Here is a 25,230-nt window from a genome sequence, read left to right as displayed (position 1 = left end):
GATTAAAGATTATTGATGATGTGCGTGATTGCTTTTTGCAATTAAATATAATAATTATTTTTTTGCCTAATTTTGTAACAGTAGTACTGGCCAAGTGGGGTACTAAAGTCTTTTCAAGAGGACATCACAACTTTCCTTCTTGACTTATCTCTACCTTTTAAAAGTTTGAGATAGCTTTTATCAATAGTATTCGAAAAATTATATCTAATAATATTTATTTACTTATTTTCCCTTACTAATGAGAATTGCTTCTTTTTTGAAACTTTTAAGAATGGTGTACAGATATTTATACCCCTAAACATTTGTTTACACATTATCTCTCATTAATGATGCTAACTAAATTTGTGGTATATAAGGCCAAATCAAAAGATCTCGCTGGACATAACTAGCTATGGTGCGTGGATCGCGACATTCGCCGGTCTAGTGTAATTAAAAATATTAACTTTATGAGCTGATTGTTTTTGTTAAATCAAGAAGCAACTAACCGTCATGTAATTTCTTAATGCAACTTTTTCTTACAAAAATGTCTACTAATTTTATTAAGGAATTATCAATACAATTTTGTTGAGGTCTGATTATCAATTTTATTAAAAAAAATTTAGCCGGCCATGAGTCATGTGATCGAACAAAATAATATATATATATATTTTGTATATTATTTGACCTTAGCTTAGTGCCTGCAAAGGAGATGACAATCACGTACAATGATTAAGAAATTACGAATGAAGATTTGTTAGGATTTTAAGATGGGCTAAAGAAGCAAGATCTGTTGACTTCATTTTATTTGTAGTAATAAATCTACCTAAATATCTTAAATAAGGAAGGTTAATGACTAAATTTGGTATAACCTCATTGAAATTGTATTACTAAAAGAGGCACAAATAGGAGATCACACGATCGAATTCCATACAATACAATAGTTCGTTTGATTTTTCTTCCAACGAACCAAATCGATGGATATTCCTTCCTTCTCTGTTGATGTGAATTCCTTCTCCATTGATGTGAATTGCATGAGTGATAAAGAAATTAGGTCTACTGAAGATCATCGAAGGTACAGTTTAGTTGTGGATGACATTCCACCTCCGGCGCCACTACCTTTTTTAAAAGTGGATAGAGCTGACTTTCCTGATGGTTTCCTCTTTGGTGCCTCCACTTCTGCCCTTCAGGTTTTTTTTCCCTCTCTCTCTTTAAGCTCAAGTTTTCTTACTATCTTTCATAAATCTAGAGGAAGTCCCACTTTATCTCCTTGATAAACAGGCAAAATTATAAATAAATCAACAATTTTGTCAAGTTTTCATGGCATGTCTAGAAATAAATCAACAACTGTAGGTCCCGTATTTTACAAAAATGTTGTTAAATTATTTACATTTTTGCAATTTTAAGGAGATAAACTTGTAATTTATCATAAATTCGACGGAAATTAGTAGTTACACTAGTTTTAAATCCCGTGCAATGCACAATTTTACCAAATTTTATAATGATGTACAATAATTTGTATGTAGTTCAATAATTTTTTACAAATCTTTTTTCTTTATAAAAAGTATACTAAAGTCCATTTTCATTAAAAATTATGAATTTTTATAATCTACTAAATTTTCTATATGTAGTTATAAAAAATTATATTCATTTTGACTCATTAAAATTTTTTAAATGTAAATGATATGAAATGATATTTATCTTGAATATAATAGTAAATTAGGAAGGAAAAATAGTAAATTAAATATTTCTTAAGTTAACACTGAAATTTTTTGGCAGGAATTTTTTTAACCCATGTGTCATTTTTTATTCGTCAGTATATAATTATAGATAGATATTAAAAAAATAACCATATATAATAATAGCTATAATGGACATTTTCATATTATAGATAGTTTAGTTTAGATTTTATGTAAAGAAAATATCATTATTTGGATACAATAATTGTTAGTTATGGTAATTATTTTTTAAGCAAATACTTTTGCAGGAAATTTTTTTGTATAATGTTGCCAAGTGTCTTTTTAGATTTGCCTTTAGTAATATGTAATTGATACTGCGATGGTATAATTTAGTTATATATGTGGATTTACGGTTTGCATTATATCCTCGAAGCTGGATTTTGTTTTTGTAAAATTGGAGAGCTAGCCTTTTCATTTTCATCTTATTTTGCAATCTATTACTTAGGTGTAATTAACAAAACTATTTGCTTCAAATTGCAGTCGGGTTGTGCCGTTGTGGTGTGCTAGATTTAGCATTTTCAACGTGCTCTTTTATCTTAATATTTGGAGTTCTATAGCTTCAACTTTTCATTAGAAAGGATCATTCAAAATTTCCACCAAATATAAATTTAATTTGATTAAAGCACTAATAATTATACCATATAAATTATTGCTTTATTTCTAAATATGTTGTATGAGTTATTGATTGATATGCATGATTTTTATACGTGAATGACATGTATTAGACTGAAGGACGAGGAGATGAAGGAGGAAGACGAAAAGGCACTTGGGACTCCATGATTGAAGCCGAGAAAGGAAGGAAAGCAGTTGACTCTTACCATCTTTACAAGGTATAAATTATTGATTCCAAATCATACTCTATAATTTGTGGTTTATTGATAATTTAGAAGAATGATTAATTATACTATCTCTGTTAACAGTTATTTGCAACATTTACCAAAAAGGGTGTTAACTATTATTTGCAACAAAACTATTTCTTTCCTAATAAAGTAACTTTTTTCTAGTAAAATGACCAAAATACCTCATTTAAAAATTATTAACACATAATACACACATAATTACAAATTATTATAACTCTAATCTAACTTAATTATCTAAACTTTTTCCAAAAAAAATCTGATTCATCCATTTCCCCACCATCTCTCTCCTCCATTTTCATCTCTCACTTCATCATCTTCTTCCTTCTTCATCTCTCATCTCCTTCTTCATTTTTAATCCCTTATTTCTACTTTAAATTATCTTTCTCATCTCTCATTTGGTTCGTGGGTGGTTATTGGTGGTTTGTGGGTAGGTTTGGTAGATCTGGTGAGTGGTTATTTCGTGGGTGTTGGTATTCGTGTGTGTTGGTGGTTATTTCGTGGGTGTTGGTGGTTCGTGGGTGGTTCATGGCTGGCTATTTCGTGGGTGTTAGTGGTTCGCGGGTGGCTATTTTGTGGGTGAGTTTGGTTTTTGGGTTTCACTGGTGGTTTTTGGGTGATTTTCGTGGTTCTTAGGTGGATTTCGGTGGTTTGTGGGTGGTTTCGATGATTTGTGGGTGGCGTGGGTGGTGGTTCGTGGGTTCTGGGTGGCATGGGTGGTGGTTCCAGGTGGCGTGCGATGGTGGTTCTGGGCGGTTTTGGTTTAATTTGTAATTCCTTTTTTTTTAATTTGATTAATAGTTAATTACATGTCCATAACTTTCAATAATCATGTTTAAGAAGTTATGCCTAGGAGTCCGTGCAGACCCCCTTTGTCGCAAATAACTGTTAATGAAGGAAGTATTATTAATTGATTAATCTAAAATTATACAACTATATTAGCTCCATTTGCACATCTAATATTTTTCTTGAACTAGTGTCGCAATCTCATAATATTGTCAATTACTCTTTCGAATTCAATTTCTTATCATATTCACATTGTCTCAACTCTCAAGTCTCAACTCACCAACCCTCAAATATTTTATATTACGACATGATTCTACCCAATAGCTAGATAAAAATAAAGAGGGTAACACGTTTATAATGCCAAGATCTTTTGCACGACGTCTCTTTTATCTAATATAGATTAGGTCATGTTCTCTTTACTTCAAATCAATAATATTGAGTAAATATAATTGTAGTTTTGTAAAACTAAGTTCAATTTAGTAAAAAATAACTTCACTCTAGTGAAATTTAGGTTTATCAATAAAATCTGTGACTTTAAACAACAAATATAACACAGGATTAGTAAAAATGAGCTTTAATCAGTAAAGCTAATTTGATTTGCTAAACATATAACGACGATGGACTTTGACTTAAACTCGACATAATACTTTGATTTCAACATGAACACTTAACCACACACTCAACTTTAGAAGAGCTTTCTCTTCCTCTTCAACCTTTTGAGCATAGTTGTTTTGTTCATCACTACCTTGCTCGTCTCTTTGCTTATCCCATCACCGGGTTTTCTTTATGACCATACCTCTTTCAATAGTAACTTTGAACACTACTCATTGATGGACGTTGTCATTCAAATCGACCACTCCCTCTACTTTCTTCACGACCTCGACCATAACCACAATCACTTCCATCACGACCTCGACTACCCATACCGCGACCATGACCTCCATCATAAAGCCAATCATTCGACAATTACCCTTTGACTTGAAAGGCTTTCTCCTCGACATTTTCATCTGCACACTTATCCATTATCTCCTCATGAGCCATCAAAGAACTCATCAAATGTATAAGTTGATATGTCCTCAGACTCTAAAATTGCAGTCACAATATGCTTATAATCACTGTTCAACCTCCTTAACACCTTCCCCACAATTGTTTCATTTGAGATATTCTTACCATATATTTTCATTTGACTAATAATTGAAGACACTCTCGACAAATAATCTTGAATTGATTCTTTCTTTGACATTAATTGTTAAACTCTCAAATTAAGTACAAAGAGTTTGTAATTTTGCAGCAAATTACCTTCTTATCGCCAAAGTACTCTTGTTTGATGATGTTGGAACAAAGTAATGTGAAGTGTGAATTTTGTGAAAAACAATAAGTCTCGTATTGGTGGAAAATGAAAGTTTTACCTCCTTTATAATGTAGAGTGTGGAGTTTCTCGGGTGTGGCCCTTGGGCTATCCACATTTTGTGGAGAGGGAGGACTTACCTACTAAGTCAACCTATCACACACAAGCGCGTCGAGTCGGGCCGGGCTGGGTCGGGTTTATTAAACAAGCTTAATTTTTGAACAAGGCTTGCTAAACGTTTTTGACTGATTCTCTCCATAACCGTTTTATTCCAGATTTTGTGTTAATTAAAATTTGACTGTTTTAGGAGCCGTTTTAATTTGTTCCATTTTCTGACTTAATGGTGCGTTAAATATTGCTTACCATTTCGTAAATTAAATTTTGGCCGTTTAATTTTAATTTTCGGTTTTGGTAAATGCTGGATATGGGCGGATTTAATGGCTGATATATTTGGTACCGTTATGCTGCAATTTTTGCCTATAAAAGGCCTCTTTGTTCTCGGTTTTCAAACACAACATAAACAATTATCTTCTAATCTCTCTTCTTCTTAAAATATTCGAGCAGTTTCATTACATTTTTCGATGTTTAATTGCCCGGTGCTTCAGTGCAAATCCACCGGTACTTTATAGTTTTGAGAGACTATTTTATCTTGGGGGACATCCGGTTAGCTATGAGCTGCTTGCACAAATTCAAGGCAGTGCCGTGAATGTTCTAAAGAGAGCGGCATAGTCCGCGACTCAGTCTCATTCCCGGTAACATTGTTCATATTATTTTTGTTCCTACAAGTTTCGTTTACAACAGATGATCTCCCATAAATGCTTGGAGGAAGATGCAATAGAAGTTATGGGGAAAATCTCATCATCCAATGCCGATTGGATAAACAATAGGGCATTTGCATCTTTCTTACGATTTTCTCGCAATTGCTGATCGGATCTAGCCGGTGTCGAGTTCAGCTCATCGTAACAGTACTCCACCAAATCCTATAACTCTTGAGACTTGAACAAAGTCTTCATCTTGAGACTCCATAGGTGATAATTATCACCTTTAACAATCGGAATTAAGGGTTGAGATGACTCATTAACAACATTGTTTGCCATGATTTTAACTCGCAAATATATTATTTGGCTTACTATATTTCCCTTGACTAAATTACACCCACCATTTTTATTTTTTGGGAAAAATCTTAGGATCTAATCTGTGCTCTGATACCATGTTGAATATAAAATATAAACTAAAGAAAAAAAAATAAATGAGCAAAACTAATGAAATTTGAATTTATTATTGCTTAATAAAAGTGAGATACATCTATTCCCTTAAATAAGCTAATGATAAACTACCAGAGCTAAATATTAGGAAACCACTAGTCCATTACTAACCCACTAAATATTAGGAAGCACAACCCAACATATTTTACGCTATTTCTCTTTATCGACTTTTTTTGTTGCACGGGGGCCTACTTACTATTTCCAAACTTTCATTGAAAAGAAGAAAAAAAAAAAAAAAAAAAAAAACCAAAAAACTTTATATAAGTGAGTTCAACCTTTGAGAACATAGGTGGTATATATTCTAGCTAAGTCAAGTCTCGTAATTATCTATCCAAAATAAACAAATTGAAAAAAATGGTGATAAATGCAGGAAGATGTGAAGCTGTTGGAAAAAATGGGCATGAATACGTACAGATTTTCCATTTCTTGGTCAAGGATATTACCATGTGAGTTCCTTGAAACCTTGATGCTAATTAATCATATGTGTTTGTAAATAAATAAAACCAATCTTATGGAATTTATTAATGTATGACTGTAAATTTTCTTAAAATATATCCTTTTGATTTTTACCTTCGTCACTTACCTTTAGCAGTATTTTTTTTTTAAAGTGTGTCACTTTCTTTTAAAAACTTTCTCTTATTTATTTTTAACTAGGTTAGTTCCCGTGCCATGCACGGTAATTTTTAATAACTACTATTAAAATTTTATTATAATTAGTTATTTAAAAACAAAAAAATTTAAAAATATAATTGATAAATTTCAATCAAAATAAAGGATTACAAAACATATGGTAGATATAAAATGACGTAGAAAATTATAATAATATTTTTTATACTTCGTAGCTATACAAATATTTGTATTAAAAATATGTCAAATCTTTTTTATTTTAAGTAATTATATTTTATAAGATTAGAAACTATTTTAGTATAAGATTTATTTTTTTAATAGAATTTTATTCAAAAAAAAAAAACTAAACAAAGAACACATCGGAAGATGACACGAGTCATTGCTGGTGTGTCTTTTAGTATTAAAGATATGTCAAATCTTTTTTATTTTAAGTAATTATATTTTGTAAGAATAGAAACTATTTTATTAGTATAAGATTTGTTTTTTTTAATAGAATTATATCAAAAAAAAAACCTAAATTAAGGACACACCAAAAGATGACACGTGTCATTGTTGGTGTGTCTTTTAGTATATAGTTATTGATGTAAAATTATTTTAATTTCCTAAGATTAATTAATAGGCGATTTTAATTGTAATATAAAAGCTTCCAATATTTTTTTAAAAAAAATATCATTCTTGCATTTAAGCGGGAAATTTTTTATTGAGAGAGCGACATGTAGGCATTGATGACGTCAGCATACTCTGTTTTAGTAATAGTTAATAGATTTATATCTTTCTCTTCACACAATTTTCACTTTTATTTTATTGTTAATTATTGTTCTATACACATTCTTATATGCATGCAGACGGTACCGTCCACACAGAGGTTAATGAAGAGGGCATAGACTTCTACAACAATTTGATTAATGATTTGATTGGAAATGGTAACCTTCTATTACTAATTCAACAGTTTGACATTATATACTCGTTTTTTTTTTCCAAGTTGCAATATGTTGTTTTTTACAATAGTAACTGATAGAGATTATGTATATTCTCCATCAGTAACATACATTGTACCTATAAGTCATGTAAACTCTTAATTATAATGCATCGCAATGCATATTTCAAAAATACTAGCTTCTTTCTACCTATTAAAAAAAAAAAAAAAAAACAAATAAACAAATAAAAAAAAAAAAAAAAAAAAAAAAACTAGCTTCTTTTTAAATTTAGTTCAATATCAGAGTAATAAAGATATAAGTTTATACTGTATTAACAAATGCAAAAGTCAAAACATTATTATTGCTAATACGTACAAAGTACTTTTTAACTTTTTATGTGTATACCTTCATCACAAATTCATCCAATGTTACCAGGTATTACACCTATTGTTACTCTACTGCATTTCGATCTGCCACAAAGTATACAGGACAAATTTGGGGGCTTCTTGAGTCCGAACATCAGGTTCAAGTGCTTATGAATTTAGTTGCTCCATTACTAATTCATCACATTACACCATCAATCCATCATTTTGACTGTTATTAATTGTAATTTGGTCGAACCAAGTATTTTCAAATTTTAAATGTTCTTGCGTACAGAGAACTCTTTAAGGAATATGCAAAGCTATGTTTTGAGAAGTTTGGTGATCGAGTAAAGTTCTGGGAGACGATTAATGAGCCTCTAGTCTATGTTTACCTTGGAAAATTAATGGGATTTCCTCCTCAGCTTCAGATTGATACCGAAGCTCCTTATATTGCTTATCATAATATTATTTTAGCTCATTCTGAGGCTGCAAAACTCTACAAGCACGAATTTAAGGTACGTACTACCTGTTTTCGACGTCTGGAATCCTACTTGATGCTATAAAATAAGTTGGTTTTCGCAATCTAATTAGTTTCTCATGTGACGTTTTGAAGAATTTGCAAAGGGGGAAAATTGGAATTTCATTGCCAATTCAATGGGCTATGCCATTTAATCAACATGAACCTAAGGATGTAGCTGCAACAGAAGAAAGTTTGGAGATGTCCATTGGTTGGTATGTTTTTCAACTTTTCTAATGTTATACTTCATTTGATTTCCAAGGTGTTGCTCATTTTTCGTTTTTATTCGCTTTTCAAAGTTTTATTTACTTTAATTTATTTCTATTATGTCAACCTTTTACTTTTTTATGTTATATACAACACCACTTTGTGAGGCCAAATTAGATTTTAATAAAACTTATAGTATCTATCTATATCCTCGATCTTTAAAACAAAAGTACCCATATAAATGATCCTTTTTTACATATTGGTTTGTGTAGCTTGAGTAAAACTTTGAAAAACAGAGGTAGTAAGTCTTACACATTACCCTGTCAAGTAAAAACAACAGAAGTGTAATTTAACTAAAAGTAGTATTGTTATGTCATTATTCTGCATGTACACTATTACATACTTCCTCTATTACCATAGACTGTTATATTTTGATTTTCATTGTTTTACAAGCTGGCTATGAATCTTACACTCTTTACACTGTTACACCATGTATATTTACGATTATAACCAAATACTTTAAAATGTTACACCATTTTAAATTTTTTTTAACTGTTATACTTAGATCGGTACATAATATTATTAAATACAATTATCTCTAATATAATTAATGACAAATTTGATGAATTAGGTTTATGAATCCACTTGTTCATGGCGATTATCCGGAATGGATAAAAAATAACATCCCTGGACTTCCGAAGTTCACTGATGAGGAAAAGGAGCTTGTGAAAGGCGCCTTCGATTTCATCGGTGTTAACTACTACTCTTCAAGATACATCCAACACACTTTTTCTTTCGATGGACTAACCGGCGAAGTCACAGTTTCTTTCAAGCCTCGTACCGGTATGAATGATTTTAATATTGTCAATTGACCTACGAGTAGCATATAAGTACTCACTTCGTAGCACTAATTTCAGTACATTCTCTAGCATGCTTGTTAAATGCGTCTGGGCTACATCAAACACGAGTGTCCACTTTATAACTCCAAATACGTGTTACCTCAAAGGCTTAAGATGAAATACACATTCTAAATCTCTGCCACACTCTTATTATTCATTTAATGTGGAACAAGACTTTTACTCACATGTTGCTTTGTACATGGGCGAAAATACTAAAGTATTTATCTATGAATGATTCCTCCAGAGAATGTTGAGAAAAAGACTCTTGGAAGGCCAGCCGAAGGAAGGAATGACATCTATGATTATCCTGATGGACTTAAGCAATTGCTACTTCACATGAAGAATAAGTATGGTAATCCTATACTATATGTCACTGAGAATGGTGAGTTCAATGCATTTTTTAATTAATTTGAATTACTACATTCCATTTTCATAAAGAATCTCCAAAACAAATCTATAATGTCTCAGTTTAGACTCAGCTCCGAAATATTTAATAATGTAGTACACAATATTTTATATGTGGCTAGTCACGTCGTGTGACAGGGGTTACTTGTAGGGGGTTACTCGTTTGGTCAGGGGTTACTTGTAGGAGTTATTTATTTTGGAGTTACTTATTCAGGGGTTACTCATTTGGTCAGGAGTTACTTATTCAGGGGTTACTCATTTGGTTATGGGTAAATTATAGGGGTTACTTATACAGGGGTTAATTATTCAAGAGTTACTAGATTGGTCGGGGTTACTCTCACAATAAAAACGCGCTAACCGACTGAGTAAGTATGTAACCCCTAAGTAAGTAACCCCTACTAGTAACCCCTGCCACACTGAAAAGTTGCTGAATGTAGTCTAATTTTCTTAGAGATATGAAAATTGAAAAAATATATCACTGCACATTTATATTTATTCCGAGAAAGTATGTTTATCATAACATTTAATTAGGTTAATGTGTCTAATTTTTATCGTATAGTTGTGTAATTTGAACAAATGGTATGACAAATTTATATAGTTAGGTTAAGGTAGTATATACTATGTACTACGAAGTATATCATATCATATCATTAATAATAGCATTTTAATGAAAACTTATTTCATATACTTTCTCTATATATACTTTTACATGATGAAATGCACATATTTGAGCAATTATATCTTTAATTAATTACATGCAAGTGTAAATTAGGATGATGTTAATATTTTGACGCTACACAGAACCGATTCTAACTAAATCACAAGTGGATCGGAGTAACAATTTTTACTTTGGTTGAAACTTGAAAGTAACACAATACAATAGAGTCAAAGTTTTGTAAATTTGACCGTGTAAATAACGAGTGAGTAAAATAAAAAAGAAAGGGGTCGGTAGTATGTACTATTAACAAATCAGGGTAAAATTCTATGAATTTCATCAAAGTAATTGTACTCACTTTAATAGGTTCTACATTATCTAATTCCATTTTATCATGCATTGACAGGTACTTCGTCGCAACCTACGATAACAAGCTCAGTAAAAGATTTAATTGCTCTGGGAAAATATAAAGAATTGCAAGATGCATTTTATGATTACGACAGAATCAAGTATGCTGCGGGACATCTTATGGCTGTTCGTGATGCAATTAGGTAAATTACGAATCAAAATTTTATCGAACAAGAAAATGTTATAATATTATTGATACAAACTCTGAAATGGACCTCAATCAATCAAATTTTTAATTACATAAGTGGGGTCAGTTATATGAACCAAAAATAATTATTCTGTATAATTATTAACGAAAATCTTCCCCCTCTATCCCTTACGATCAAATGCCTCATGCTCAAGCAAATCCATATACTTCATATCCTTACTAACTTCTTCCAACCAAGTCATTTTCGATCTCCCTCTCCCTCATGGTCCCACTATTACACTCTACATAGTGGTGCACTCTTGGGTCTCCGTCTTACATGCCCGAACTAACGCATGCTATTTGTTTCGGGGTTTTCTGATGTCCTGCGGGAGAGTTACAATTCCGAGACTGGAACCGGACGCCTGTACCTGCAAAACAAACGGATGCTCCGGATGATTGGAGATCCGCCTCCGACGGTCAAGTTAGTACTTGATTAAGGAGTAATTAATGCGGAAATTAAAGTGATTGGGTCTCTCTAGGTGAGAGTGTTTAATGTGTGTAATCTGCGTTTTAGCGTGTAATCCCTCTTAATGAGGATTAAGGTAGGTATTTATAACCTCGGGAAACGTGTCAATCTAGGTTTAGGTTAACCTTGGGCTGATTGGGCTTCCCTCGGGAGTTGGGCCTAGGTGACCGGTTATCCCAGGTGTCATTGGAAGGACACGTGTCGTGTCGTAATTGGTCCATGGTGGACGGATCATTGCTTGACACGTGGCAGGCTCCTATTGGCCCATGTGACGGACACATGGCGGAACCTGATTGGTCCACTTGTCAGATGGTGATTGGTGGGGGAAAATCCCCTAATCATTTGCCCCTCACAGGTGGCACGTGACTGGTCACGTGTTACCTGTGACAGGTATCGCCCTATAACAGGCGACGACCTGCTACTGGTGTCACCCGGCGAGAGGCCGAGAGATTTTCCCGCCAAAATTTTGAATTCTGGAAGTGACCCTTCGCCTTCTCACTTCGCCTATATAAAGGAGTGTTGACTTCGGTCATTTTCACACTTGAAAACTTTGTGAGAGAACATTCGGACCCCTGAACTTGCTCTGACATTTTGGACCCTTTCTGCCTTGCCTGCTCTAACAAGCCGACTGCAAAGGATTTTCAGAACTTCATCAATCGTCATTCGTTCAGGTAACCGTCGGTACTCTTACTCTTAATTTTCTCTTTACTTTATTCTTTTTTGAAATGGCATCACGGAAGCACACGACACGACCTAGGTTAGTGATCAGCCGGTCACCGGGGACGGCTGAATCTAGGACTAGGAGTGCCGCCTGCCCTTTTCTGGACCCATCTTTGCCCTTTATACAAAGTCCGACTGTATCTGTGTCTATGCAGAGCATGATGGCCAGAACAAAAAAGACTGCCAGGATCTCAAACTCAGACGGCTCCTCCCACAGGGTGCCGATTAGTGAAACATCTGACCAGGCGCCAGATGTGGAAGTGAAACAAAGCGGCTTGAAAGCCGGCAGTTCTGAGGGAGGAGTCAAGTGACCCCTTCCCATTTTACAGTTGACAATTCTACATTCTCTCCTGCTCCTTTTAAAGGAGAGGAGGCGGGCCCCTCCGGGAGAGGGGAGGAGTCGTCCTCTTCGGACTCGTCAGAGGACAATTCCGAGTCTAGCTCTTCTGGCCATGCTTCCCTGGACACGGAAGAGAAAAACAGTCGCCTACAAGAGGCGAGGCTTTCTCACGCAGTTGAGAAGGGGGACGATTGGGCGGAGCCATCCGCCTCTCACCGAGAGCAAAATACCCCCTACTACTGCACGGTACCTCGGGGCCGGATCACGGCCATGCAAGAGAAAGTGGAGAGCTTTATCGCAAACCACACAATGGGCCCCGGCTTTTTAGTGTTCGTGCCGGATCCAGAAGACACAGTCGTATGGGCGGCTGGTACCAGTTATGATGGCGCCTGCTTTGGCTGCTACGAGGCGGCCATCAAGGCTGGGCTGCGCTTCCCACTACATCCAGCTGTTCAGCGGATCTTGGATGGGTATGAGTTGGGGTTATGGCAGTTAGCCCCGAACTCCTGGGTCAACGTACTCGGCTATGTGGCCGGGTGCGAACTGCACGGGGTGGAGCCGAGCTTCGAGGCTTTCGCCCACATGAACTACCTCAGCCGGACCCCTAAGGCAGGCGGTACCGGGTGGTATCAATTGACGAGCCACAGGGGCTACCTCATGACGAGAGGTAAAGCAAACAAATGGAAGGACGGGCGGAGCACCTTCCTCATCATTGAGAGTTCAGACACAGAGCTGAACAAGCGCTTCAACAGGTGGAACAGGAATCCGCCCCTTCTTGCAGGCGGCCGCAGCATGCCGCATGTTCCCCCCAAGGCTAAGAAAGAGATCCTAGATAAAGGACTCTTCAAAGTAGAGTCGAAGGTGAACTCTACTTCAGGGGTACGAGAGCAAGTACCCCTGCACTGCGTCCCGAGCTTCAAATGGCTCTACGACGAGTACTTTTTGGCCGCCTGTGGCCTCAGCAGTCGGTGCTCAAGAGGTAGCCGGCCTGTCGAATACTCTGTTGTTCCATGCATTTCTTGTTATGACTTTTATTAACTTTGCTATTTGTTTTTGCAGCGGACGCCATGAGCAAAATTACCGCCTCCAAGACTGCGGCGGCCATGTTGCGGGCCTCCATCATGCAACAGTCTTCAACCGACTCCCCCAACAAGGGGGCACCCTTGGTGGGCTTCGAACCTTTCACCCTCTTTTTGGAGTTGTGTTTATGCATATACTGACTATTTTCTTCTTTTTTAGACGGGCGCTCCAAGAGCTTCTTCTTCCCAACAGCCGGACCCCAAGGCCCGGAGGACGACTGTTGCGAGCTCTCCTTGTTCTGCCAGGAAACATGCGGCGGCTGAGAAACAGTCGGCCACTTCTTCTAAAACTCCAGCTGGGCCACCTAGAAGTATGAAATTGTTCTTGTAAATTTTAGACTTGCTCCCTCCTTTACTAGGTCTAATCCGTTTGTTTATGCTTGATGCAGCCGGCCCTCAGGAGCCTGACTTGGTCGAGGTGGCCAAGTCTATGATCAAGGCCGTTTCTCCAGCTGAAAGGGAGGCGGTCAGGGGTGTCGGCACCCTTGACCTAGACGGGATTGCAGGGGTCCTTGCTGAGGTATACTTAGCATATTTTTGAGTATTTGAATTCCAGGACGCTTGTTTTCTCTTTTTGTTTGGAAACTGACGCCTGTTCCCCTTTTTACTTAGGCCCTGCTCCGAGTGAACGGCCTTCGCAAGCCGCTTGACCGGAAGAACAAAGAGGTAAAGGCTGCAAAAGCTATGGCCGCCTCTGACTGTGATAAGGCAATGTTTCAAATTGCCCAAAATGAAGTTCTGACCATTGATATTCTTTATTATCAGGCGCAGGCTACCGCCGCTATCCGGGCTCAGTTAGAGGCGGCCCAGAAGAGGAATAGCGAGCTGGAGGCGACCATCAACAACCTCAAGGCCGAGCTGAGACCTCTTCGCCAAAAGATGTCCTCATACGAAACCTTGGAGAAATCCTTGGCGAGCGTAAAGGTACGCCTGGTGACCCAGGAGAAGAGTCTTACTCAGGAGCTCTCGGAAAAGGCCGAGCAAGAAAAGAAAGAGCTGGTCCGGGAGATGATGGAAGACTCTGATCAAATCCAGCACATGACTTGGGGCCGCCTCTTCCCCAATGCCGACTTTGCCTCATGGGAAAAAACGTACCGCCAGTGTTCTGATAGATATAATCAAGAGATCCTGGCGGCTGCTGAGGAAGAGGCGTTGGCGGCTGCTGAGGAAGAGGCGTTGGAGGAGGAGGAGCAGCCGGTAGTGGCGCTTGTGCCGCTTGGGGGTAATGCATCAAAGAAGGATGCAGCTGAAGCCGAGTCCAGCAAGAAGAGTGCTGACCAGGCGGCAGCTGCTAATATTGAAGATCTGCCCCCTTCTTAAGCTTTATGTCTTCTTTCCACGGCCTGCGTGCCGTTTGTTTGTATTTACCCGGCCAGGGGGCCGGGGCTCTGAATATTTTGCCGGTCTTTGATGACCGGCTTCTTTTTAATGAATTTTTTTTGTTTTGCTTCAAATTTGTTCAAGTATTGAATATTCTGATATCCAATTGTACACTATACCGACTGTTTTATATGGCCAATAGTTGCACAGGTACGGATAGTTAGTCACGCCGCCTATGCCCCTGGACGACTGGTTGTCTGTTTCCAGGCTAGACGATCAGTCGGCCATTTATCCAATCGGTATTCGAACCATTTTAAAGTCTGGATCCCCTTTAGGCAGGCGGTTCTGTCATATAAAATTAACCAAGTAGGAAAGTGGTTTCCTACTTTTCATGTTTTTAGGCTAGAGACTTTAGGCCGTCTAGGCCGACTGTTCCCCGCCATATTTAATCTAGTGTGAGCCGGTGCTGTATGAACACCTTTTTAGTTTCATACTAAATTTTTAAGGAGTGACCAAGTAAACATGATTGTTACCTAGTCGCCAAGTAACTGAGTAGTAGAGGTATCAAGCGGTGGGTACCGGTTGTTCCCCTTTATTCGCCAATGTTTGTTGGCTTTTAACTCATAGGTTGTTAACCTAGCAGGAGTAGTGGTTGAGGGCCCCTGTTTCTAAAAACAGGCGGACGACTCATACCTTTTAGGCTCCATACTAAGTTTGAGAGAGTGACTATGAGTTAACTTTGGTGTTACTCAGTCGCCGTCACTCCTGCTTGAGTAGTAAAGGTACCAGACGGCGGAGACCGGCTGAACCTTTTGATTCGCCAATGTTTGTTGGCTATTAACTCAAGAGGTACCCCCTGTATTTATCCCAAGTAATACAGGCGGTCATCTGACTCAGATGTCAACTGCTACCACTGGTTTGCTTAGTGATAGAGTTATCCTTGTCTCAAAAACAGCTACGTGGTTGCCCTTGGGGACAGTCGTATAGGTGCCGTGTAATTAGTTTATAGAGCAATGTTCCACCCAAAAGGGAGCTGCTCTCTGCGACGAATTTCATCCGGAGGGATGCCGCCGGACGCCTGCTATGATGTTGGGACAGGTCGTATTAGTTTTGAAGATTGGATCAGTTGGCTTGGCGCCTGGTCTGATCATTCGGCCTGTGGCCTTGGTTAGTTCTTGGTGAACGTAGGTGCTAAGTAAAAGGAGGGTAGCCGCCTGTTTAGGCACAGGGTCGGCCAGGCCCTGATCATTTTTAGTTAAGTATAAGGGGGGTGGCTGTGTGTTTGGAATCAGTCGGCCCTCTTCTATGGAGAGTAGCCGACTATATGTCCAGACGGCATGCCCCTCTGAAGATATAGTAAAATATTCAATGGAGAGTAGCCGACTGTAAAGGTACAGGCGGCATGCCCCTCTGAAGATAGATTAAAATACTCAATGGAGAGTAGCCGACTGTAAAGGTACAGACGGCATGCCCCTCTGAAGTAAGAATAAAAATTAAACATGGAGAGTAGCCGACTGTTTGTTAGTAGGCGTGCCCCTCTTAGTACAAAATTGAATATTAAGTATGCAAACTTTTATTAAGTAGCCCTTGACTATTTACATCATTCAAAAGAAATATTTCTTAAGATTATCTACATTCCAAGTTCGAGGCAACGGTTGTCCGTCTGGTGTTCCCAGACGGTAGGTACCGTCCCTGACCTCTTCACAGATTCGGTAGTGTCCTTCCCAGTTGGGAGTTAGTTTGCCAGACTCATTAGCCCTACCAATTGCTTCCATTTTTCTAAGTACAAAGTCCCCCAATTTGAGTGGACGCCTGTGTACTTTTTTGTTGTATGATCTAGTCATTCTCAGGCGGTAAATTTCATGGCGCAAGACAGCATTGCCCCTCCTTTCAGGAATTGAGTCTAATGCCAGGCGCATGGCTTCCCAGTTTGCCTCTTCGTCATATAGCATTACTCGAAGAGTCGGCTCGTAGTGTTCTATTGGAAGAACAGCTTCCGCACCATAAGTTAGGAGGAATGGAGTTTCTTCAGTCGCCCCTTTTTTAGTCGTCCTAATGGCCTAGAGAACATGTGGTAATTCATCCGCCCATAGGCCGCCTGCTCGTTCAATCTTTTTCTTGAGACCGTCTGAGATAATTTTATTAAAGGCTTCTACCTGGCCGTTTGCTTGTGGACGGCCAACAGATGCAAAGTAGTGTGCAATTCCTTGGTCACCAAACCAGCTTTTGAGAACAGGCGTCTCAAACTGGGGACCATTATCAAAAACCATAGACATGGGAACCCCGAACCGAGTGATGACATTTTTCCAAATGAATGAAATTACATCCTTCGTCTTGATTCCCTTTACAGCCTTCGCCTCTACCCATTTAGTGAAGTAGTCGACGGCAACAAGTATGTACCTCCTTCCGCCTGTAGCAGGCGTATATGGACCCAGAATATCCATGCCCCACTTAGCAAACGGTAGTGGGCTATGAATGGTAGTGAGGTCAGTAGCCGGACGGTGAATTAGTTTGCCAAACCTTTGGCACTTGTCACATTTTTTCACCATCACCATCGCATCTGCTTCTAAAGTAGGCCAAAAGTAGCCCTGCCGCCTTGCCCGTTGAGCAAGCGTCCTACCGCCTATATGGGAAGCACAGTAACCAGAGTGAAGATCGTCTAGTATCTCTCGTCCCTTTTCTGGAGTAACACACTTTAAGAAGGGTTGAAGGTACCCCCTTTTGTGAAGTTCTCCCTTTATTATTTCAAAACTGGTTGCTCGTTTTTTCAGTGCTGCCGCCTGTTGATGATCATCCGGCAGGGTACCGTTTGTCAGATATGCCCTGATTGGATCCATCCAGGTTGAGCTTCTGTCTAGGATTCCAATAGGGTCTTCCTCGATGCTTCTCTTCTCCATTACTTCCCAAAAAACAGTTCGAGGAGTATCACAGGAGGCGGATGATGCTAATTTTGAAAGTGCATCCGCCTGGTTGTTTTCTGATCTCGGCACTTGGGTCAGATGGAAATCCTCAAGGGAGCCGACTGCTTGTCGGACCGCCTGTAAATACTTGATCATGGCCGGATGGGTTGCTTCGTATTTGCCATTGTACAGACTCACTATCAATTGTGAATCGGAACAGGCGTCTATTTTTCTTGCCCCTGCCGCCTTGCACATGCGGATTCCAGCTAGTAAAGCTTCATATTCTGCCTCATTGTTTGAGGCTTGAAAACTGAAGCGTAGAGCATACTCGTACCTGTCGCCCTCTGGCGACTGACATATGACGCCTGCTCCACAACCATTTGAAGTAGAGCTTCCGTCCACATATACCTTCCAGACTTGGTCTGTAACTTGAGAGTCCGGAGGACGAGTCATCTCAACAATAAAGTCAGCAAAGGCTTGCCCCTTCACTGCTTTTCTAGGCTCGAAAGTAACTTCGAGGCTCTGAATTTCTATGGCCCATTTGATCATTCGGCCTGACGACTCCATGATGGTCAGTGGCCGCTTGATAGGTTGGTCTGTATACACGACGACTGCATGTGCCAAAAAGTAGGGCTTCAATTTTTTAACAGCCATGAAGAGTGCAAGACCAAATTTCTCCACTAAGGGATACCTGAACTCGGCATTTTTCAGTACATGACTGACAAAGTAGACCGGGAGCTGACAGCCGTCTCTTTCAGCAAGGAGAACAGCGCTTAACACATGATCAGAGACGGCCAGGTACATGTAGAGTACTTCTTTGGGAAAAGGGCTGACCAGCCTCGGCAAGGAATGCAAGTGAACTTTCAATTTTTGGAAGGCCGTCTCAGCATCCGGCCCCCATTCAAACCTTGCCTTTTTCTTAATTGCCTGGAAAAAGTATAGGCATTTGTCGCCTGATTGGCTTAGAAATCTTCCCAAGGCCGCCAGACAACCTGTTAACTTCTGAACCTCTCGGATGGTACGAGGCGACTGCATGTCAATGACCGCCTGCACCTTCTCAGGGTTTGCCTCTATTCCTCTCTGATTGATAAGGAATCCGAGAAATTTCCCAGACTCAACTCCAAAGACACATTTCTTGGGATTGAGCATGACATGGTGTCGCCTGAGTGTGGCGAAAGTTTCTCGGAGGTCCGACAGATGATCTTTCTGAAGTTTAGACTTGACAATCATATCATCAATATATGCCTCTACATTTCTCCCAATCTGATCAAAGAACACAGTGTTTATCATTCGCTGGAAAGTGGCCGGGGCATTCTTAAGACCAAACGACATGACCGTGTAACAGTATAACCCCTGATCAGTGACGAAGGCCGTCTTCTCCTGATCTTTCTTCCATAAAGGAATTTGATGGAAACTAGAGTAGGCGTTCATAAAGCTCATCAAAGCATGGCCGGCTGTTGAGTCGACCAGGTTATCAATTTTAGGCAGAGGGTAACTGTCTTTGGGGCATGCCTTGTTTAAGTCTGTGTAGTCTACACACATTCGCCAGGTGCCATTCGGCTTTTTAACAAGCACCACATTTGCAACCCAGTCTGGGAAGTAACATTGCCGAATGAACCCTGCGTCAAGTAATTTTTTAACTTCGGCGGCTGCCGCCTGACTTCTTTCTTCGCCATGGTTCCGCTTCTTCTGCCGTACCGGCTTCTTTTTCAGATCCACGGCCAGTTTATGTACCGCCAGATCATGACTAATGCCTGGCATTTCATGGACTTCGAATGCAAAGATGTCCTTGTATTCTTTCAATAGTTTGTGAAAGTCGTCACCCAGGACTCTCAGAGCAGTCGTCCCAACTTTGACTGTTCGCTCAGGACGTGAATCGTCTAAGATCAGGTCTGTATGCTCACCAGCCGGCTGAGGGCGGAATTCATTCGACCGCTCCTCTGCCAATGATTGCTATTTTCTGTCTTTTCTTGCGGCCCCTGTCTGGGATTCCTTTCTCTTCTTGGCGCCTGCTTCTTGAACAGGCGCACTCTCCCTGACATTGTCAAGGTCTATTTTTCCACCACTCGACCCAGTGGCCATAACAGTGGGCTTGACATCCGAGAGATAGCACTCTCGGGCCATCCTTTGATCTCCCCTTAGGGACCCGACTGTTCCATTATCCCTCTCAAACTTGAGCAACATAAGAGATGGGATTATAACAGCCTTGGAATTATTCAGGGTTGGTCGTCCCAGAATCATGTTGTAGGCCGAGAGTTCTTCTACTACCAGGAACCGGACTACCATGTGTCGTCCTTCCCCTTTTTCGCCCAGGCGGATGGATAAATCCACTCGTCCCACTGGGTGGACGACTCCTCCTCCAAACCCTAGTAAAGGGTGGGATGCCGGATGTATGCAATCAGTCTGATATTTTAGTTTCGACAGACATTTGCTACTGATGAGATCTGAGGAGCTTCCGGTATCTATGAGGATTCGGCCAACTCTCTGGTTGGCCACTTTACATTCAATAACGATAGGGTCGTCATGCGGCCCTCTTACCCCTCCTAGATCTTCTTCAGTGATGACAATCTCAGGAAATGAATATTTGGAGGGCCGTTCTTGGTGAACGGAATTTACATCTAACCGTCTGATATTGTGTTTGTTGCCCCTAATAGTGGGGCCGCCTCCTGAGAAGCCGCCTGCAATGGTGTAGACGACTGCATCATCTGTATCGGAGTTGTCGGCCTGTTGATTCTTTTTGGTCGACTGCTTTTTTGAGGAAGTGTTCCCCGTAGATTTCTTGACATAAGTGTCAAGATCACCTTGCTCAGCCAGGCGGTCCAGATACCGCATGAGACTGATGCATTCATTGGTGTGATGACCAACATCTTCATGATAAGCACATAATTTTTCTTGGTTCCGGTTGTTTGCAGAACCCTTCATGGGGACCGGCTTCTCAATTGAGATCCGTCCCTTGATTTCCTTTAGGATAAACTGGCTATCCTTGTTAAACGCATACTTTGGGGAGTATGGTTTGAATTCTTTTTTCTTTTTCTGGGCCGGCTGTTTAGAGGAATCAGCCGCCCAGACCCCTTTTCTCTTCTCGTCTTTGTTTGACGACTGTTTCTGTCGTCCTTCTCTTTTGTCGGACCTTTTCCCGTCTGACTGTTTTACCGTACTACAAAGATCAGTCGCCTGTATATAGGCTTCCGCTTCAATCAAGGCCTCTTGAAGAGTCGCCACCCTCTTTCGGACCAAATCGAATTTGAAGGTCGACCCGTCTTTGAGACCTCTGAAAAAGTCAGTATAGGCTACTTCATCCGGTAACCCTTGAATCTGTATTCTCATCAGGTTAAACAGCCTGATGTAAGAACGAAGCCCCTCCTTCTCGCCCTGCTGAATTGTTCCTAAATCAAGGGTCGTCTTCTTCGCAGGGATGTTCATGGCGAAGTTGGAGGTGAATAAGTAAGCAAGCGTCTTGAAGTTATTTACACAACCAGACGGCAGGTTGCCGAACCATTGTTGTGCGATTCCTTTGAGAGTCGCTGGGAAACACTTTCACCAAGTGGGATCATCCAACCCTTGAAGGTACATCAAGTTGGTGAATGCCATCAGATGGTCTTCTGGGTTAGTAGTGCCGTCATAGGCGCCTACTAATACAATTTTCACTTTGGCCGGCTGAGCGGCTTCAGTAATTTCCTTGGAGAAGGCCGACGGCTGTTCACCAAGTCTAAGCAACCGTAGCTGCCAGTCCATAGGTTGGACATTTTTTGCTGTATGTCCACCAAACGGAGGTGGCTGTAAAAAATACTGTTGTTGCGGTACAAACGGTAAGTTTGGTACCGCCTGGTCGCTATGAAAGCCGGATTGACGGGAGGTGCCGCCTGACTGACTCTCATGATACGACTGAGTATGCCTCATCGAGGTATTTCGCAGACTGTCTTGGAAGTTTGAAGTAGAGGCCGACTCTGACAATCGGTCACTCTTCTTCTGCTCTAGCAGTAGCCGAGCGTCTGTGTATGTTTTCCTCGACCCGTCCGCCTGAATATGACGAATAGGTTTCCTATTTCCTGGAGTAGGGAAACGGTATTTTGTGAAATCAAGGGCAGGTGGCTCCCACTTCCTAAATTTAGGATGAGGGGTCGCTTCTCGCCCTTGAACTGGTTTCCTCTTCAGTGAAGTGGAGGGTTTCTTAGCCGACTGCTCCTTGTCCAGAGCAGTCGGCTTCTTGTTGATCAACTCTTGAATTTCTCCCTTGAAGTCCCTCATGAAAGTCATGACTTCGTTCCTTGTGATGGGAGCAGACCCATCAGTCGGCTGCTGCCGAACAGGCGGTGCGCCTGCTGGCTCGCTTCCTGTTTGAAGATGTTCCCGTTCCCTCCTTTCGGTATGACGGGTACGTCGGGCCCTTAGGGTCCCGTCTGAAGCTGTGTGAGCTTTAACTTCAAATTCATTCTCAGTATCGTGGTCCGACTGAACTAAAGGGTCGTCCAGGGGACGTCTCTCTTCAGGAGCCGGTACAAACGTGGATGCCATCTCAGAAGTACTCTCCCCACAGACGGCGCCAATATGTTTCGGGGTTTTCTGATGTCCTGCGGGAGAGTTACAATTCCGAGACTGGAACCGGACGCCTGTACCTGCAAAACAAACGGATGCTCCGGATGATTGGAGATCCGCCTCCGACGGTCAAGTTAGTACTTGATTAAGGAGTAATTAATGCGGAAATTAAAGTGATTGGGTCTCTCTAGGTGAGAGTGTTTAATGTGTGTAATCTGCGTTTTAGCGTGTAATCCCTCTTAATGAGGATTAAGGGAGGTATTTATAACCTCTGGAAACGTGTCAATCTAGGTTTAAGTTAACCTTGGGCTGATTGGGCTTCCCTCGGGAGTTGGGCCTAGGTGACCGGTTATCCCAGGTGTCATGGGAAGGACACGTGTCGTGTCGTAATTGGTCCATGGTGGACGGATTATTGCTTGACACGTGGCAGGCTCCTATTGGCCCATGTGACGGACACATGGCGGAACCTGATTGGTCCACTTGTCAGATGGTGATTGGTGGGGAAAAATCCCCTAATCACTATTTTCCCTCAATTTGTCTGCAATGCCTGTCACACCAACTTTCTCGCGAATAACCTCATTTCTAAATCTATCTCTTAGAGTCCATCTAAACATGCGCATTTCCGTAACCTTCATCTTTTTAATATGCTCCTTCTTAGAAACCCAACATTATGTACCATAGAGCAACACTGGTCTTATGGCAGTCTTGTAGAATTTCCCTTTCAGCTGTACGGGAATGCTTCGGTCACATAACACTCCATTTAAGCCTTCTGACTCAACCTTGTGGGCCACATCATGATCAATGTCACCATTTTCTTGGATGATCAACCCTAGATATTTAAAACATTGACTCATGGTAAAGTTCGTTCCATCCGAGCTCACTACATCATCGTTTGTCCTACTCTGTATACCAAAGCGACGTACCAAATATTCAATATTACTCTGACTTAGCTTAAACCCTCTAGATTCCAACCTTTGTCAATTTGCCTCCATTGCTCCAATTTAGCATTAACCTCATCTTTAGTTTCATCCACCAAAATGTTATAATCCGCAAATCACATACACCATGGAAGCTCATTTTTAATTAACCTGATTACTTCATCTAGAACTATTGCAAAAAGAAAAAGGGTTTAATGCAGACCCTTGATGCAATCCAATTATAATAGGAAAATCTTTTGTCAACCCTACACATGTTCTCACATTTGTTGACACATCCCAATACATATCCTTAACTATGTCTATGTATATTTATGGGATACCCTTCTTTACGTTGCCCACCAAAGTACCTCTCTTGGCACCTTGTCATATGCCTTCTCTAAATCAATAAAAATCCTTTGGAGATCCATTTTCTTTACCCTATAAAACTCCATCATTTGTCTTATCAAATAGATTGCTTGCATAGTAGATCTCCCGGGCATAAAACCAAATTAGTTATCCGATATGTTTGTGCATGCCCTCAACCTATGTTCAATCATTCTTTTTCCCATAACTTCATAGTGTGGCTCATTAGCTTGATCCCTCGATAGTTAGAACAATCTTGAGCGTCTCCTTTATTTTTATAGATCGGGACCACGGTGCTCTCCTCCAATCTTGCAGGATCCTTGTAGCCCTCCACATCTGGTAAAGAAGTATGTTAACCAATCAATACCAATCTTACCTAAACACCTCCACACCTCTATCTATCGGTTTACCATCAGGGCTAACCGCCTTCTTAGGTTTCATCTTGTTCAGTAAAATCTCCACCTCTACTCTCCTTATCCTCTGCACATACTCCACGTTGATTTCTTCATCACTCACATAGGTAGCTCCTGTCACAACTCCTTAGTTTCCATTAAATAGACCTGGTTCACATTTATTAACTGTGGACCAATAATTTTATTAATAGAAAAAAGTTCACTATGTTAAAATAAAAGTTCTTATGTTAAACTAAACGTCATTGTATTATTATAAAGGTTATACGAGTTAATATTTATTTAATGAAAATTTTAACATACTAGTAATGTGCATAATGAAGATCACTATATTAAAATTTGGATCACTGTGTTCAACATAACACCTGTAATTCGGATTCACAATAATATTATAGGTCACACGTGTTTTAATAAAAGTTACCATGTTAAGATTAAGGATTTTAAGGTTATTGTGTTAAAACTAGGGTCACTATATTCAAATAAAGTCAGTTGTGTGCGTATGAATCTATTATGAACCTGGTCCACGCAACTTTTTTTTCCTAATATTGAATATTAAATGTTATTTGTTGTATTGGATATAGGGAGGGAGCAAACGTAAAGGGCTATGTGGTGTGGTCATTGATGGATAACATGGAAGTGGGAAGAGGTTATGATGTTCGCTTTGGTCTCAACTTTGTTGATTATTTTGATGATTGCAAGAGATATCCTAAGTTATCTGCTATATGGTTTGCTTGGTTTCTTCAATCGCATATAAATTGAAACTAATAGTTCCCTGGTTGAGAAAGTAGCCAAAATCCTACTGCTGTGATTTAATTATTTTCAGTACGAATTTATGAAAATGTTCTTTTTAGTCAAAAAAAATAAAAATAAATGTGCGAGTCATAATAATACAAATATTGCTCAATGTTTTTTTTTTCTAACCAGTGCAACCCGTGTGCACTTGTTATTGTTATTTTATTTTCATTTGATTAATGTAATAAAAAAAAGATCAATCTGTTTATGCCTGACATTTGTTAAGTTAAAG

General features: G+C 39.8%; 1 protein-coding gene across 1 annotated transcript; it reads left to right on the top strand.

Moving 5' to 3' along the window:
* Window positions 1-759: 759 nt before the first annotated feature.
* Window positions 760-25,230, top strand: LOC110739763 (beta-glucosidase 13-like). Its single transcript, XM_021920238.1, has 11 exons — window positions 760-1,166; window positions 2,441-2,545; window positions 6,342-6,417; window positions 7,444-7,521; window positions 7,951-8,038; window positions 8,173-8,392; window positions 8,491-8,609; window positions 9,233-9,444; window positions 9,745-9,882; window positions 10,967-11,111; window positions 24,788-25,230. The coding sequence occupies exons 1-11, from the start codon at window positions 954-956 to the stop codon at window positions 24,963-24,965; spliced, it is 1,572 nt and encodes a 523-aa protein (XP_021775930.1). The 5' UTR covers window positions 760-953; the 3' UTR covers window positions 24,966-25,230.

This window comes from Chenopodium quinoa, unplaced genomic scaffold (genome assembly GCF_001683475.1).
Source record: "Chenopodium quinoa cultivar QQ74 unplaced genomic scaffold, ASM168347v1, whole genome shotgun sequence".
Lineage (NCBI taxonomy): Eukaryota > Viridiplantae > Streptophyta > Magnoliopsida > Caryophyllales > Amaranthaceae > Chenopodium > Chenopodium quinoa.
The sequence above is the reverse complement of the archived record's forward strand: the minus strand, read 5'-3'. Positions and strand labels throughout refer to the sequence as shown.

Bases quoted from the DNA above. Each gene is read 5' to 3' on its own strand.
- LOC110739763 (XM_021920238.1), top strand. From the start codon at position 954: ATGGATATTCCTTCCTTCTCTGTTGATGTGAATTCCTTCTCCATTGAT. The intron at 1,167-2,440 runs GTTTTTTTTCCC...GACATGTATTAG, and splicing joins CCTCCACTTCTGCCCTTCAG to ACTGAAGGACGAGGAGATGA. The intron at 11,112-24,787 runs GTAAATTACGAA...TATTGGATATAG, and splicing joins GCTGTTCGTGATGCAATTAG to GGAGGGAGCAAACGTAAAGG.